General features: G+C 41.3%; 4 protein-coding genes across 9 annotated transcripts; 3 read left to right on the top strand and 1 right to left on the bottom strand.

Moving 5' to 3' along the window:
* The first annotated feature begins 169 nt into the window (after window positions 1-169).
* LOC103704105 (uncharacterized) lies at window positions 170-864 on the top strand. Its single transcript, XM_008787255.6, has 2 exons — window positions 170-540; window positions 643-864. Exons 1-2 carry the CDS (start codon window positions 201-203, stop codon window positions 657-659), a joined length of 357 nt encoding a protein of 118 aa, XP_008785477.4. The 5' UTR covers window positions 170-200; the 3' UTR covers window positions 660-864.
* A 1339-nt stretch (window positions 865-2203) lies between these two features.
* On the top strand, window positions 2204-3979 carry LOC103704107 (UDP-Glycosyltransferase superfamily protein). The gene has a single exon (XM_088703719.2). The coding sequence runs from the start codon at window positions 2327-2329 to the stop codon at window positions 3806-3808; it is 1482 nt and encodes a 493-aa protein (XP_088559845.2). The 5' UTR covers window positions 2204-2326; the 3' UTR covers window positions 3809-3979.
* Window positions 3967-4718, top strand: LOC103704106 (uncharacterized). Its single transcript, XM_008787256.5, has 2 exons — window positions 3967-4345; window positions 4446-4718. The coding sequence occupies exons 1-2, from the start codon at window positions 3979-3981 to the stop codon at window positions 4460-4462; spliced, it is 384 nt and encodes a 127-aa protein (XP_008785478.2). The 5' UTR covers window positions 3967-3978; the 3' UTR covers window positions 4463-4718.
* A 506-nt stretch (window positions 4719-5224) lies between these two features.
* On the bottom strand, window positions 5225-11856 carry LOC103704108 (uncharacterized). Of its 6 annotated transcripts, none has more exons than XM_088703721.2 (6): window positions 11232-11639; window positions 10581-10677; window positions 9882-10057; window positions 9647-9713; window positions 9504-9554; window positions 5225-5647 (listed from the first exon to the last, which is right to left on the bottom strand). In XM_088703721.2, the coding sequence occupies exons 1-5, from the start codon at window positions 11382-11384 to the stop codon at window positions 9538-9540; spliced, it is 510 nt and encodes a 169-aa protein (XP_088559847.1). In that variant the 5' UTR covers window positions 11385-11639; the 3' UTR covers window positions 5225-5647; window positions 9504-9537. The 6 variants fall into 6 exon arrangements, with proteins under 6 accessions (XP_088559847.1, XP_026659248.1, XP_008785483.1 ...); XM_026803447.4 differs by having other exon boundaries at window positions 5278-5647; window positions 9882-10069; XM_008787261.5 differs by having other exon boundaries at window positions 5489-5639; window positions 9882-10069.
* Between the last annotated feature and the right edge of the window lie 4333 nt (window positions 11857-16189).

Genomic DNA, 16189 nt, shown 5'->3' with positions numbered 1-16189 from the left:
GAGCTGAAAAGTGGAGGATAACAATAATTACAGCAATGGGAATGGGGTACGTGACCTCGTAGTGCCGAGTCCATTAAGGCTGTATGGCTTATGAGGTGGCATGGCAGTCATCTATCACGACGATTGATGACTCCGGGAGTTCATCAGTATATATAATACCCAAGCAAACAGGCACGGTTTGTGCAAAGTATTAGTGAGAGATGGAGGCCTCAAGGAAGTATCTCTGCCTTCTTGGATTGTTTCTGCTTGCAGGGGCGGTAGGATTGGAGAGTGTTGATGGAGCTGGGGAATGTGGGAGGGTTCCTGCGGATAAGATGGCTCTGAGGATGGCTCCCTGTGCGTCGGCATCGCATGATGCTCGCGCCCCGGTTTCAGCTCAATGCTGCTTGGTGGTGCAGAAGCTGGGCAAGAACCCAAGATGCCTCTGTGCTGTGATGCTCTCAAACACTGCAAAGAGAGCTGGGGTCAAGCCGGCGATAGCAATGACGATCCCCAAACGGTGCAGACTTGCACACCGCCCTGTGGGTTACAAATGTGGAGGTAGGTTGGGTGTTCTCATGATGCTCCTTCTATACATTTTTTTTGCTTCTTTCCATCAAATTCTTTGTGGTTTTCCTGAAAGAAACCAACCTTTGCTTGCAGGTTATACCTTGCCTTAAGCATCGAGAAGTTGAGGAAAAACGGATCACTGTGGAAGAATAGTGGAAGTGTTTCTAGCTGCCAGTTTGCTGGATATGATGTTTTGAGCTCATCTTGGAGTATATGATGGTGGAGTAGTTGTAATATGCTGCTGGCAGTGTGTGAACTATGAAGCATGTATATCCTAATAAATCTAATAAATAAATAAGTTATTGATGTGCTGAATGAAGCTGCAAATTTTTATGCATGATTTTGGCTGCACTTTTGGTGCAGTTTAGTATGTCAAATGCAGCTCGATCACTTTCTGCCGGAGGAACGAAAAGGAAAGTAATCCACTTTAACAATTTGTTCCCTGATACAAGTCCAACTCACATCAAACTGAAACTCAAACCATCAAATATTGCGAGCAGTCTGTCGAACATTTCAAAGAGAGTAGGTCATGAGGGATATACTTACCTGGAACCACATTTCCTTTCACAGAAAATGAAGACAAATTTCCGATTAATGTTACTTTATGTGCACACTTGTAAATCGTTCCTGGTTTTGACCGCTTCGAGCCACCCAACATTGCTAGGGTTCTCTTCACTTAGTTTCACCGAACGTACCACTAATTTTCCCTCGAGTTTTGGTTTTGATTTTTCTTTCCCCCATAAATGTAACCTTCGTTTGGAAAAAAAAAAATGGAACTATGTGAAGGCTCTCTTGTTCCTTCCACATTTGTCTTCTGATTCAGGCTTGCATGAGGGAGTAATTGTTGGGTAGATTAGCCACCACCGTCTCATGGCCTTAATTTAATCTCAAGTTATATAATAGATTGCCTCCAGTGAAGTGGTCGGCCATCACTTTGGAACATTTAGTAGGCATTTGGCGCTATGCATATGGCTTTTAAAATTAAACGAAGATTACGGGCATCACCATCCCTGTTTTTCTGAAGCAGGATATTAAGAAGACTAAGATGGTGTCATCTTCTTGCATTACAAAAGTAACTTCATCCCTTGCCGGCTACAGGACTGCGGCTGCGGCATGTGGTTTTACATATCTAAAGGGACAATTCAGGTTCGGGTCAAAACGAATCAGGTCAAGATTGGATTGACCTAATTCCGATCCGAAAAATAAAACAGGTTCAAATTTAGGATCCGGCTCAGCCCCGTGGGTCCTAAAATTCGGATCGGATCAGATCTATATGGGTCGGGTCGGGTCATGGGTCAACCCGACCCATTTGCAGTTACCAAGGAACCAAATACTATTATTAGTTCTCTTTTCAATTTGGAGGTGTGATACAATTTTCTGTATTTTTATTTAATTACCTGGTGTATGTTTGTTCATGGTTTGGAAGCATTGGAAGCACCAATGAGGTCAATGGGCAGTGGGGACAACTCCGCTCAAAACAAGAAAAAGAAAGGAAAAAAAATGTAAAACACGATCTTGACCGTAAAACCTCGAAGGAAATTTAACAAAGAGGTTGCTTATGATGGTTTCGAACCTAAATCTGCCTAAAAGCCAGCACTATGCACATGCGGATGATTCCACAAGTCAAATAGCATACCCCGTATTTAGTCTTGGGTCTTGTAACTAAGATCGACTCCTTTTTCTTTCATTTGAGATCTCATTCATCTCCAAGTTTGTTTCCTCATTCGGTCCCTCCCCTCCCCTCCCCTTCCCTTCCCTTTGTAGCTAGCGCTCAACCATGGCAAAGGATCATCCCACCTTCTCCTCCAATTTCTACCAGCTCTGCTGCTTCCTCTTCGTATTTTCCGCACTAACGCCCATGTCTTTCGTATATTGGTCTCGGTGCTTTGCTCCCTGTAAAACTGAATCTGCCATCGCGCTACCAAAGCAGAACCAAACTTTTGATCTCCTTGCCTACCCTTCTGCATGGAACCACCTCTCCTTCTCTCCCGGTCCGCCACCCAGGCTCCTCAAGATAGCTCTCTTCGTGAAGCGATGGCCGCGTCGGAGTCTTGCCGGAGGCCTGGAACGACACGCTCTCACCCTCCATCTCGCCCTCGCCCGAAGAGGCCATGAGATCCATGTCTTCACAACCTCATCAAGCTCCGCCTTTCCAGACTACCCCGATGCCAAGATAAAATTCCACGCGACCCCGCCAAGTCCCGCCGGTTACCTCAACCAGGCTCTGGCATGGGAGCGATTCCGCGTCCAGAATACCACGGGGAAACCCTTCGACATGATCCATACCGAAAGCGTCGGCCTCTTGCACGGCCGTGCCCGTAATCTCAGCCATCTTGCTGTTTCCTGGCATGGTATAGCCTACGAAACCATACATTCCGACATCGTCCAAGATCTCCTCCGTGGTCCGCAAGAGCCTCGTCCCTCCGTATTTACAGAAAGAGTCGCCAAGGTGGTTGATGAAGTCAAGTTCTTCCGCGACTATGCCCACCATGTAGCTACGAGCGATCATGTCGGAGATGTCCTCAAGAGAATATATATGATTCCAGAAGAACGAGTTCACATAATTGTAAATGGTGTCGATGAAGAAACCTACAAACCGGATGCAGCAAGCGGTAGGGAGTTCCGGAGGAAGGTCGGGGTCCCCGACAGCGCGACTCTAGTAGTAGGACTGGCGGGGAGGTTGGTGAAGGATAAAGGCCATCCATTGATGTTTGAAGCACTGAAGCAGGTCTTCATGGAGAATGCGAGCTTCCAAAGAAACGTCTACGTCCTGGTTGCTGGAGACGGACCATGGGGTAATAGATACAGGGAGCTTGGACCAAATTTACTTGTTCTGGGTCCTTTGGAGCAGAAACAATTGGCCAGCTTCTACAACTCGCTCGATGTCTTCATTAATCCGACGCTCAGAGCGCAGGGGCTGGACCATACCTTTATCGAAGCGATGCTTTCAGGTGTATCCGTGATGGGCACACGGTTTGCCAGCATCACAGGCTCTCTGATCGTGGGGCCAGAGATCGGCTACACGTTTTTGCCGACGGTCGATTCACTCAAGAAGTCCTTGCACAGAATTCTGGGAGATGGAAGAGGGGTGCTCGCGAAGAAAGGTGAGGTTGCGAGAAACAGAGCACTGCAGCTATTTACTGCGGCAAAGATGGCGGCAGCTTATGAGAGGCTCTTCCTGTGCATCTCTAAAGGCGCTGAAGTAAAAGATAATAATGATTACTGCAAATACCCACTTCCACGGGACCGATGGAGGTGATATTGCTCAATCCATTTGGATGGGCGGTAGTTAGTGCTACAATAAACAAACTGTAGTTGATATGGTGCTGCCTCCATTAAGGTTATATGCGCTGTGAGATGGCAGTCATCTAGTGTTTTGGATAATGTCTTCTAGGAGCTCATCTAGTTATAAATACCCCATTGTCGATCATGTTTTTGTGCATTGAAGAGCGAGAGATGGAAGTTGCAATGAAGTACCTCTGCATTCTTGGATTGCTTGTGGTTGCCAGTATCGCTGGGTTGGAGAGGGCCAATGGAGCTGGGGAATGTGGGAAGGTTCCTGTGAACAGAATGGCCTTTCGGATGGCTCCGTGTGCATCAGCATCACAAGATGCCGAGGCCCAGGTTTCGAGTACGTGCTGTGCAGAGGTGCAGAAGCTAGGCCAGAACCCAAGTTGCCTCTGTGCTGTTATGCTGTCGGATACTGCAAAGAGTGCCGGAGTCAAGCCTGAAGTAGCAATCACAATTCCCAAGCGGTGCAACCTGGCAGATCGCCCTGTGGGATACAAATGTGGTGGTGAGTTTTGAGTACTGTAATGTTTTATTTTCTCTGCTTTTCTCCCATCAGATTCGTTTCACGTTCTCCTCAAAACGATCTGTCTTACGTTTGCCTGCAGCGTATACCGTGCCTTGAAGAACAGAGGGTTGAAGGAAGACTGGCGACCGCTACTAGTAGCTTCTGGAGTAATGCCTATGATGCTGTAGCTCCTGTTGGCATAAATATGATGTTGAAAATGCCATATGGTGTCAGACTTGGTGTATGGACATAGTAAATAAATGGTTGCTTGCTGTGTTGAGACTCGAGAGTAGTCTTGGCTCTTGTTCTGGTGATGAAGTTGTTCAATTTTATCATCGTGTTATGAAATAAATGCATCTAAGTTCTGTTTCAAGTGATGAGTTTGGTGATCACCTACCTGATACGTAGTAGATGATTCGCAAGAATTTATTACGATCAATCCAAATATACTCTCACATGTGTTCTAAACTTCCACAGGTCAATGATTCCTCGTGCTTTATAAACCACAGCTTTCTTTATATTTTTCACTGCCTTCGGCTGAGTTTAAACAATTTTAGTGCGTCGTATTCTGCTTTAGAAACATCTAAATCTGAAGGCGTTCTAAATCGACGAGGAGCGTCAAACTTAGCAGCTATCTTGGGTTTCAAATAATATGTTTGTGATGCCTGTGGATACAAAAAACATCAATTTTACATCCTCCTCACCCTCTCAGGATTGCATTTTTTTTTAGGTAATGTCCTCAAGGTGGAATCGTCCAGGATAACTTCCCAGTAGAGTCTAAAAGTTGAAAGGGGATCCTAGCAGCACAGCACATTAAACATGTTACGACCACACAAAAGTATAGAAATAGGTCCACGGCACCACTCTAATGCTATTTCATTGGGGAAATCAATGTCTGCCCCACGGATTGATTGCCATTTTATGTTTAATCCTTGAAAGAAAATTTTTATGGCTGATCCCTTGACTTCGATGGCAATGTTGTGTTTCATCATCCCTTGCTGGTATGTTTGAACAAAACAAGCCTTTGTACAGAAACAAGAAAACTTCTATGTACAAGTATGAAACATAAAATACTGCATAAATAAGTAAATTAAGCAGGCAGCCATGAAAAAAAAAAGACGTTTACGTATCCCCTCCGTCCCCAAACTGCATCTTCCTCTTCTCCTCTGATTTTTTTTTTTCAATAAATTTCGTAGCCATAAAATGCAGCAGGCCGAGCTCAAGGTAGAATCCACGAGAGACATGTTTGACGTCCATCCCACAAAGCAAGGACTTGCTACAGCTCTAGATTGTCCTGCAAGGCTTCATATATAGATTAAAGAACAAAGGATGCTTGCTGTAATCTGATGATCCGGCATGCTGAGGGTAAACAGGCACACATATTTCATCTTCTTAATTAAATCAACAAAAACCTGACATAATCATTATAAGCAACGGATTCATAGACACATTGAATTAGACTAATTTTCTTTGTATAGGCCATACAACACAAACTTATAGAAACTACTTAATATTATATAATTATATATTAAAAGCATACATAATTAAGTGGCCATTCATCCTCGTTACAATTGAAGCTGGAGGGATGAAGGCCTAGTATAGTTTACTGACAAGACAAAGTCCAAAACAAGAAAACCTATCCAGGTTTCAGGTCTGCTGCTTCATTAAGTATGAACAGTCTTTGCAACTTTCCACCCTAAGATATAAACAGTGAAAAAAAAAACTGATTGTTTGGTTCGTCAAAGCTGATGCTTCTAGTAACAAAACCAAATACAAGTTTCACCACTAGTTGGACGACATAGCAGCTATCTTTAACAGCTTCCTGAAATACCTGTTAGCAAGGTATGTGATCTCTGAAGATTAGAAAAGCTTACCAAAAAAAAAAGTTGGAAAAAAAAAAGGAAATGCACAGGAAATGCAGTTGTCTAGGAAAAGAAAAAAAAACAGAAGAAAAAGAAGGCTACACGTATTCAAGAATTGGTTACAATAAATACATGTAACTTACAGACACTCCACTAACTTATACACCAGGGACACCACCAAGGACCTTTTTGTGCAAAATTTATAATTTCACATAAATGTTGATTATAGGAGCTCAATTATCTATTTTTCAGATACTACTGTCGAATTTATGGAGCAATATGATGGCCGAAAGAGATTCTGTTCACTGTCTAGTGTAAAGTCCGCGTTCTGTACATGAATTGTATGCCTAAATGATGGCTAATTATATGCAACTTTTAAGGGGACGACATCATGAGAAATTTCATCTCCTAAAAATCTTCAACATATGCCTTTTCTCTTGCTTTTATGCTCGAATCTACGCCTCTCATGTTTGACGCTAACCACTAAAGCATCTCCTCACTTAGCTTTATTACCCCATAGTATGATCGTGTTAGGCTGTTTGATAAATAGAGGTGCGCTGGCCGAACTTGCACTGTTGCGCACGACAACCTCCTTTCACAGGACCATCTTTATCACCTATACCATGTTAAACATGACAAGATATTGAACTAAAAACAAGTGCTGTTCATGAGAGAATGAAATTCTTTGGTGCGTTCGAAGCCACCTAAACTATTAGAACAAGTTTGGGATGTGGTATGTTCATTAGCAATGAAAGCGCTCCATATTTTTTTCCCCGAGAAAATAAATACACCGTATTGTGGGATTTTACACTGTTTTGGGGGGAAATGGTCATCCAGCAGTTACAGTTAACAGCAAATATTTCTTTCTTAAGTTCAAGAAGTGAAAATTGATTATCAACTACCTAGTACCAAACTATAGAACATAATCTGGAGGATTCAATAGAATAATAGGGATGACCAGCAAGAGTCAGAGAGCTGAGACCCAACCTGCTCATACTAGTTAAAGCTTTAGCATTGCAAGCATAAGCATGGAGTGAATCTATAATGTGCTTACTAGCAGATCGATGTTGATAAGAGTTACGGATGTATTATTGGTCATGTATAAATAATCAATCACTTGAATATTCACATAGAGAGCAAGCAAGCACAAGAGAGAGAGGTAATATGGCTGCTGAAGCACTAGTTATGGTAATGAACAAAAAAAGAAGAAGAGAAGAAAATGCCATCCTGCTCCAACAATACTGCCCAAAACAACAACAATAGCATAGCAACGAGTTCATCAAAAGGAAAATGCACTAAAATGAACCTATAAAGTAGTAAGATATCTGCAATTTAAGTTAATAGGTCTACAATGACTATTCTTATTCTAAATCTACAAAATCTACAAATAGTTGTTTGAATGTGTCGCTTGAATTATTCAGAATATTTTCTTATAAAAGACTTGCAAACCACACATTAACAGCTAATTTGTTATTGCTTGATACTTGAGGGGCATGGGAATCAAGTCGTGCTTGCCAGAAAACTAGCAAGTATAGGTTACAATTGATTATCTTAGAATATCTGAATATAGCATTAACAAGGAATGTATGAAGGTAGATGTTATAGCCATATGCTCCATCAATCATAATCACCCCTTTAAAAGGTGGAGATTTCCTGTTTCTATTACCGTCTGCAATTGGAGAAGAGACCAAGAGAATTTTGATGGAGAGAAGAGACAACAATACTAGGTACCGGAGTTTAACATGGACAGGATCCAGTTGTGATGGATTCCATATAGAAGGAGGAGGCTTGTTGATGAATTGACGCTAATCTTCATGGTTCAAGAGAAAATTGAAAGTGTTGAGATGAGAATCGAAGAATTAGGGTGAGATACAAGATAATGTGCATTGAAAATTCTGAACGATTGTGTTAAGAAAAACAAGAAACAGAAGTAATCTAGACAGAAAAAAGAAGTAATCTAGAAGTAACAAATCATCTGAAACTGTAAATTTATAGAAAATTACTAGTAGAAAGTTTAATAGAAGTGATGTATTGAAATAGACGAGTTGAGGTAACTGTCATGAGATGGCTACATAGGGAATACCAAGAGACCAGAAATCACTATTAAATTGTTTAAGGAGGAGATGATATTTGGGATTATAGAAAGATCACAAATTACAACCTAAGCGCAGTAAATCAAAATGGAAATAGTAAATATAAATGGCACAGCTAGGAATCATATATCTCTGTATCAACAATGTAGGAAATCCAGTAATAATACAACCATGATGAAAAAGCTGACAAGCTCCAGAATATGGTGAAATTTTCAAAAAGCTAGTTGTCAATGGCTTCCTGTTAAATGAGCCAAACATGATTTCAGATGAAACAGAAGCAAAAGAAAAGTCGAATTAGAACTGCTAATCACCACCTCAATCATCTTTCACTGTGTCTCTCTTCATATAGCATGCTATGCCTGATATCAAGCTTGAATTTTCAGTCATAAAATCACCATCTTAGAACAAATGAAACCCAATTTGTATTCTTCAAACTATGGTATTTAGGAAAAAGTAAGGGTTACAGCTCATGGATGAAAGTAGTTAGAAATTAGAATGTGTTGAAAGATTACTGTATCAATGTCTATACCTGTAGTATAAGGAGAAAAATCAAATATCTTCATAACAGAAAAAAAGGCACAGCAGATTAGTAAATTTTTCATGCAAATACAAATTAACAACACATGAAGAATTTTTAACGTCAGGAGACCAAATCTAATCAAGGTAATGAGTCATAAATCAAATCATTTCCATTTGGGTTGCTATGAGCATGCAGTATCACACAACAAATAAGAATTACGGCAGTCTTGCAATTGAAAAAATTTAAAGAAGTATCTTCATCGATAAAGCCTAAAGTTATACAGATCTGAATGATATTAATGATGATAAAATCGCTGTTAGCAGATTTATGTCAAGAAAAACAAAAATATATTAAATGCTAATTTTGCAAAATTTATCGATTGTGAGGTTGCATCAACAAACAAAGTATAGAACACAAACTAAAGCAGTTAAATCTGTCAACCAACCTTTGAGAAACATACAAGCAAAAAATGTTTGCAATACAGCAATGATAACATGTAATATCTTATCAAAACCCTTTGGCCAACAAATTATTCAAGCTGGCATGATGTGTACATGGCCATATTTATATAATTACTTCAGAAGAAAATAAGGATGACAAGCTTTTAGAACTACAATAATAATTGAAAGTGATATATGCATGAAATTAATACTGAACTCAGCTTCAAAGTACCCTCTTCCTACCTAAATGGAGAGCATGCTGGTCTAGATAATATCCTCAATAGTAAAGTGAACCTGGCAAAGTAAGAAAAAAATGGATAAGTTAGAGAACTGTTTGTCTCCTCAATACATGCTATTTACCCAAAATTTTTAGACTGGTATTGTACCTTGCCACCAATCACCTCTAGTAGCAACATTTGAATCACCCAAATCATCTTCACCATTGTTTTTATACTGCACGAGTTTAGAACACAAAGAAATACAAAATGATGCATGTTATAGAATTGGATTTCATCTTCCCAAAGTACCAAAAAAATATAAAATTCAATCACACAATCAAGCATAAATACTTTTAATTACATCTCGTAATTTGTTACCTTATAAATGTTAGTTTTCACTTACATTATTATAAGCTCCAGAACTCTGCATGGATGGAGAGCTGCTATAAAATTCTCTGCCACCATAATGAATAGAAGAGCCGAAATAGGACGATTCAGTTGATTCAATAGGATAGGCTGATTTCCCATCTTTGTTGCTTGTGTTGTGGCTTTTGCTTGGGCGGCCTTGACATTTATCATCTGCAGGTGTAACTTTATAGCAGAGTTTGTCATTAACAATAGTCTAGAAATAATATGTAATACTGGATCTAACAGAACCTATAGTTGCAATCAAATCCACAAGAAACAGACCGACATGTATTGGTTAAGTAGAATCGCAGATGCTTTATTAGTTAGTTCAGCATTATATCATTCTATCACTTCTCCCAACATCGAGCTTCAAGAATATATTGAAGCACAAGAAATGGATATGCCATGGCCTAACAAAAAGAGATTTTTGGTCCTTTACTCCACAAGCCCTAATCTTGTGTTATCAGAATTCCACTTCACAAATAAATGAATTCAGGCATGCATTACAATCTTCAAGTATGACTTTGGAACCCATCAACAAGTGGTGGCCTCTCATAGGTTATTGGTATTCAAGCATCGAGGAATGACAATCTTTGAAGCAGGTGTCTTCTACATGACATATAAGACATGAAACAGAAAGAAACAAAGAGCGTTGAATTTGAACAGTGACGTCAAGAAGAGAATATTCAAGAACCTGCTCTTGAGCTCTGAGCATTCCCTATCCGACCCTCAGTTCTTTGCTTGTCCAACGTCCAGTACAAGTCGGAATGAGCCGAATCCTTTCCCACGACCTAACATCATAAAACAGAGAACGATCAGAGCCTGAAGCATGAAGCCACCGTTACAAAGCCCCAAAAACACGAGCAGCAGCCTATCGTACACTACCAATCAAAGATAGAATACATGCAAGATCTATATGTGAGGCATAGAAAGTGTCAGCTCGAATTCAATCCTAACTACAAAGTACAGAACCATATCATTCCCATGAAGAATCACAAAACCCAACAAGCAGATCCAACCTAACAATCCGCAACTTTCAAATGACAAAATCAAAAAATCCATCAAGTATAAACAGCAAACAACATAAATTTATAAAACCCCAAACCGAAAAGAAAAATGCACAACTAAGCCATGCACACGACACGAATAAGCCCCAAAACCTCGCAAACCTAAAAGCCGCATCCCAGTAATAACTTGAGTGGAAATTCCGACAACACCAATGAGGTAGAAGTCGTGCAACAAGAACATAAAACCAAAACCTCGGGACGGATCACGATAACTTCTCTCGTTTGTTTCGATCAGAATCGATCACGATCAACACTAACAAAGCAGCAGAAGAAGTTACCGATGAGGCAGGAGGGAAGACGCTGCTGAAGTAGCCAGAGGATGCGGATGAGGAGGAAGCAGAGGAAGCCGCGGCCTCCTTCCGGCCGAAAAGATCATCGGCAATTCTCGAAGAAGAAGAAGAAGACGAAGCGGTGGGTTTCTTGCCCTCCATCCTTTGCTTTCCTCTTGGTATCCCAAGAAACAAAACTACCTCAACCCAGGGTATTTCTCTATCACCAAACCCAGAACCCAGCACTAATTGCGACGCAGTGAGCGCCTGAAACCCGCGAAGGGAGAGGATAAGAAGGAAATAAGGGACCGGCGACCCTTCTCTTTGTTTCGTGTCGGCGCCTCCACGGCCCTTTTAAGATCCCTCCTTTCCCATACTGTTGCTTTTTCGTCTACTTTTTTACTCCTATTTTCGTCCAAGATTCATCCCCAAATCTCACTCCCATATTCGTCCGATTTCTCGCTTTTCATTTTTTTTCTATATCTTATTGTGATTTGTTAATATTTTTAAGATACGTAACGTGGGTAGATCTTTTCATTTTTTTTTCTAGCTTGGTCGGTCCGAGGCCAACCCCAAACCTCTTCATCTCCGAGCCCACCACCGCCCATGCTGATGTCCATCTCCGGGTCGTCTCGTCTCGTTTACGCAGTAGTCGAGTTTTAATTACTCGCACGTTTGATTTGATATGCAGTGGATACCGGCCAGTCAAAATGTAGAAATTCGGTCGACGTATCCAACTGGGAGTTTCTCGACTTCTGTATCTACTTTATCTACTTTTCCAAGGTAGTTCTCAGCAGGAACCGTTCTCCCCCGCAGAACTTATCGGATTACGGCTTGTTCAAACTTTGGTTAATATAGGTGATGGGAGAAATATTTAATATCTTTACTTTGGATTAGACCGAGATTCTTATTCTCCGTATTAGTTAGGGTAATACTACAATCAATGCGCGATCGGCATAATTACCGCTGCGTGCTCATGTAGGTTGGTTTCCATATTGTTAACGTACAACGAACCGTTACCTTGTAATTAAAGTATGCCACGCTAAATCAAATAACAGATCAGTATGCTACCATATATAAAGGGATGGCTTAGGGATCCTTGGGTAAACTCATTTTTAGAGACTACTTTCTATGAAGTTTTTTCTTCTATATTATTACTCTACTATTCTAACTTAACTATCAAAGGATTTTCAACCAAAAATTTTTTGGTAGGTGGATTTCTTGCAGGTTGGCCTCGAAGGCGACCAAATCTTCCTCACTTCAGTCTCATCTGACTTCATTCAGCTCGGTTCTTACCGACCTCAAGGCGAGCTGAGCACCGTCCCGACCTCGGTTCAGAATTTCGTAGCTCTAGATTGGTGCTAAAAAAAAGCGTATTATAGTACCCACACTAAAAAAGGGGAAAAATCATCAATATGAGATCACGAAGAAATCGCGGAGCATCCATGCCTTATAGCACCGAGCTTTGTCCTCACAAGATTCACTGTAGAGTTCGAAACATGCCCGCCAATACAATCCACTGCACCTATGAACGTTGAGTAATTTAATCTGTTCGTACAACAGGTGCAGGCCTTAACTGGGGCAGTTCAGGGCTAACAACAAATAACAACATATCTGGAACCAATCCAACTAGAACCTGTTCAGCCTAACCGCCGCTCCCCATAACCAACGCGCCATACACGCCAAGTTAGCCACCATTCTTGACATCAAAGTACAGAGCGATCTCACCAAAGTCGACATACTTGACTAAGGAGTTCTCGTCGGGATGGAGAGTGACGTATTCTAAGCCCCTATTCCGACAAAAATTCTACTTCAAGTCTCTAATCTCCTCGTCATATGGAGCCCCTACCTCAGTGAGAAGCCGACCTCAATAAAAAAAAAATTGAGGAGATGAGCCGTCAAATTCAGGCCCTTAAGGGGCAGACTTTAAGGTTAAATAATGAACTCAAATTCTCTAAGAAACCTCTCTTTCTTAGAAGATCGTGGAGCAATCGATCCCACCTTAGTTCAAAATACCTCAGGTAGAGCCATACGATGGCACCTCGGATCGTTTGGATCATTTAGAGAGCTTCAGAACTCTCATGATGTTGTATGGTGCTACTGATACCGTGCTTTGCAAATCTTTTTCTGCTACTCTTCGCATAGCGGCTCGATTTTGGTTTTCAAGGCTTCAGCTCGGATTGATTCATTCTTTCGAGCAGCTCGGACATCTTTTTACTATGCACTTTATCTCCAGTCGAAGTTAGTGTCATGGTTCTGATGCGTTGCTCAATGTCAAGCAGAGGAAAAGAGGGTCCCTCAAAGATTACGTCAATTATTTTAATACGGTGACATTGGAAGTCTGCGATCTAGATCAATCGGTCGCGATATCAGCAATGATAGGCGATTTAACACCGTCTCATTTCCTCTTTTCTTTGGAAAAGTACTTTTCTGTAGACTTTGCCGAGATATTGGCATATGCTGAAAAGTATGCTAATGTAGAGGAAGCCATGGCCTCACATTGTGAGTCGGCTAGTGGAAGACCCAACTGAGGATGCAAAAGGAGACATGAAGATCGGGGTGCGTTGAGAAGTATTTCACCCATGACGAAAAGAGTCCACGCCGGCCCAATCGTCCTCCTTGAAAGTTTGAGAGATATACTCCTCTCACTACACTAAGGACTCAGATCCTCATGGAGATTGAAGGCTGAGGCTACCTACGGCCTCCGTATCGAATGAAGGCATCGATGAATAAAAGAGATAAGAAGTATTGATGTTTTCATTGAGATCACGGATATGATACCGAGGAGTGTATCCAACTCAAGGACGAAATTGAAGCACTCATCCGATGTGGATGGTTGGATCGATACGTGCATACTCGGTGTGGTCGAAAAAAGTTTGCCTCGGATCAGCCACCTTCAGAGCTGATCGACAACCATCCGACAGTAGGAGTTATCAACACGATTGCTGACGGTACTCTCGCGGTTGTCAGAAGGCTGAAGCTACTCCGAAGAGACAGCACACGAGAGATGTTATTTCTTTCTTTGACGCCGACCTGGGAGGAGTATAGACTCCTCATAATGATGCAGTGGTTATTTCTCTTACAACCAAAAAATATGATGTAAAGAGAATTCTAGTTGGTAATGGAAGTTCGACTGACGTGTTATTTTATGATGTATTCCAACGAATGAAAGCATCTACCGAGCGGTTGTATAAAGTCAATACACCTCTAGTCGGTTTCTTAGGTGATTCTGTCTCCGTGGAAGGGGTGATTAATTTACTGGTTACCATGGGACAAGTGCCTAGCAACAACAGTGCGAGGTTAAATTTCTTGGTAGTTTGAATCCCCTCAGCTTACAATGCAATCTTGGGCCGATCTGGTCTCAATGCTTTCCGAGTTGTGGTATCTATCTACCATTTGCTCGTGTGATTCCCTACAAGAAATAGCATAGGAGAAATCCGAGGTGACTCAATATTAGCCTCGAATACGGCCATATCTTTCTCTCATCGGTCTCATCCGACCTTATTTAGCTCGGTTCTCACCAACCTCAAGGCGAGCCAAGCATCATCCCAGCCTTGGTTCAGAATTTTGGGGCAACAATAGAAATAGATAAATAAAATGAAAGTGTGCAAGACAAGAATCATATGGCTTCCAAAAGGAGAGCTTGAGGAGCAATAACGACCCAAGTGACCTCATTCAAAAGAGGTCAATTGCCGACCGCACCTACTAGGATCGCCGCGTGCCAACCGATGCGAGACACTACTCATAATATGGTACTTGGCACTCAAGTGTTGGGTGATGTTAAGATCCATATGTATCTCAATGCCAATTGGATTGGTGTCTGTCATTCGAGGAGCAAATCCCAATCCCTTCTCAAGGCAGAGTGGATATGTTGCACGTTTATTTTTATGGGCCCATGTAGTTTGAATTCGTCATTCCTAAAATCTTTCTCAACATTTCAGTGCATCGACCGGACGACTGGCATATATTTCGTGGAATCAATAACCAACCAAATCTCAAGATAATCAATATGATCGATTATAGCTCGGTACAATTTTAATATGCTCGAAAAGAAATATCGTAGCCGACCATATCAGCGAATAAGAAAAGTGTCCAATCTTTGAGCACCTGAAAAGAAATATTTTAACTACTCCAATCAGCGGATAAAAAAAAGCTCAATTGTCAGTCCGCAAATCACGCGATCCTTACTGCATAGATCAATATCCTCTTCTATATAAACACCAGGCACGGGGATCTCCCAAGTATAAAAATATTTGGATGTCATTCTCTCATTCTCCAATCTCTCATGTTTACTTTTGAAACGTTGCCTGAGTTAAGCATTGGAGGGTTTCCGGCCAAACAAGTTTCGATTACCTCCGGATCATTTTCTTTGGTTGCAAATTATATCCCACATGCTTCTCTAGCCCCATCGAGTAGAGCAATATCGCCCATCAGCTCATCCACGTATCAGATCAGATTTTGAGCGGCGATATGTACCATTGGAATTGTGCGGTTATGAAGGCGTCGGGATTTTGTGTCTACGAGTAACAGGGTTGGCTACTTCATTTTTCTATGGCAGTGAGGTTGTTATCACAGGGCACTTCTTTTTAACCACAATTTGTTGTGCTAGAATGTCATCCATGAATCCTTGCCGCTAGTTCATGAACCCTGAAGTTGGTACCTTTTGCGGTGTAGCATGGACAATGAAAAATGGGAATTGATTGATGTCATGTGAACTACAAAAATTCTGGTAATGAATTTGGCAATGACAACCTCGACCTCGCATTGCTTTCAAAGAAGAGTAAATAGGTCTTTACCAAAAGCGAATAGCTTGAAATTAAAGAAACGCAATCTCATCCCTTTTGATGTCAGGAGATACAAATGATCTCGAATGGTTGCTGTTTTGCGTGGAATCGAAGAGAAGTAAAGTTGGATGAGACTGAAATGAGTAAAAATTGATCGCTTTGCCGAGGCCAATCTGCAAGAAG

The sequence above is a fragment of the Phoenix dactylifera genome, chromosome 8, assembly GCF_051530095.1.
Source record: "Phoenix dactylifera cultivar Ajwa chromosome 8, Ajwa_hap1_PhDact_Kaust_v1.1, whole genome shotgun sequence".
NCBI lineage: Eukaryota > Viridiplantae > Streptophyta > Magnoliopsida > Arecales > Arecaceae > Phoenix > Phoenix dactylifera.
This window is presented reverse-complemented; position numbering and strand designations above follow the sequence as displayed.

Excerpts from the sequence above, each read along its gene's own strand:
- LOC103704105 (XM_008787255.6), top strand. The coding sequence starts at position 201 with ATGGAGGCCTCAAGGAAGTATCTCTGCCTTCTTGGATTGTTTCTGCTT.
- LOC103704107 (XM_088703719.2), top strand. The coding sequence starts at position 2,327 with ATGGCAAAGGATCATCCCACCTTCTCCTCCAATTTCTACCAGCTCTGC.
- LOC103704106 (XM_008787256.5), top strand. The coding sequence starts at position 3,979 with ATGTTTTTGTGCATTGAAGAGCGAGAGATGGAAGTTGCAATGAAGTAC.
- LOC103704108 (XM_008787258.6), bottom strand. The coding sequence starts at position 11,384 with ATGGAGGGCAAGAAACCCACCGCTTCGTCTTCTTCTTCTTCTTCGAGA. Across the intron at positions 10,678-11,231 it reads TCTTCCCTCCTGCCTCATCG|GTCGTGGGAAAGGATTCGGC; the intron begins GTAACTTCTTCT and ends TTATGATGTTAG. Across the intron at positions 10,070-10,580 it reads TGCTCAGAGCTCAAGAGCAG|TTACACCTGCAGATGATAAA; the intron begins GTTCTTGAATAT and ends TCTGCTATAAAG.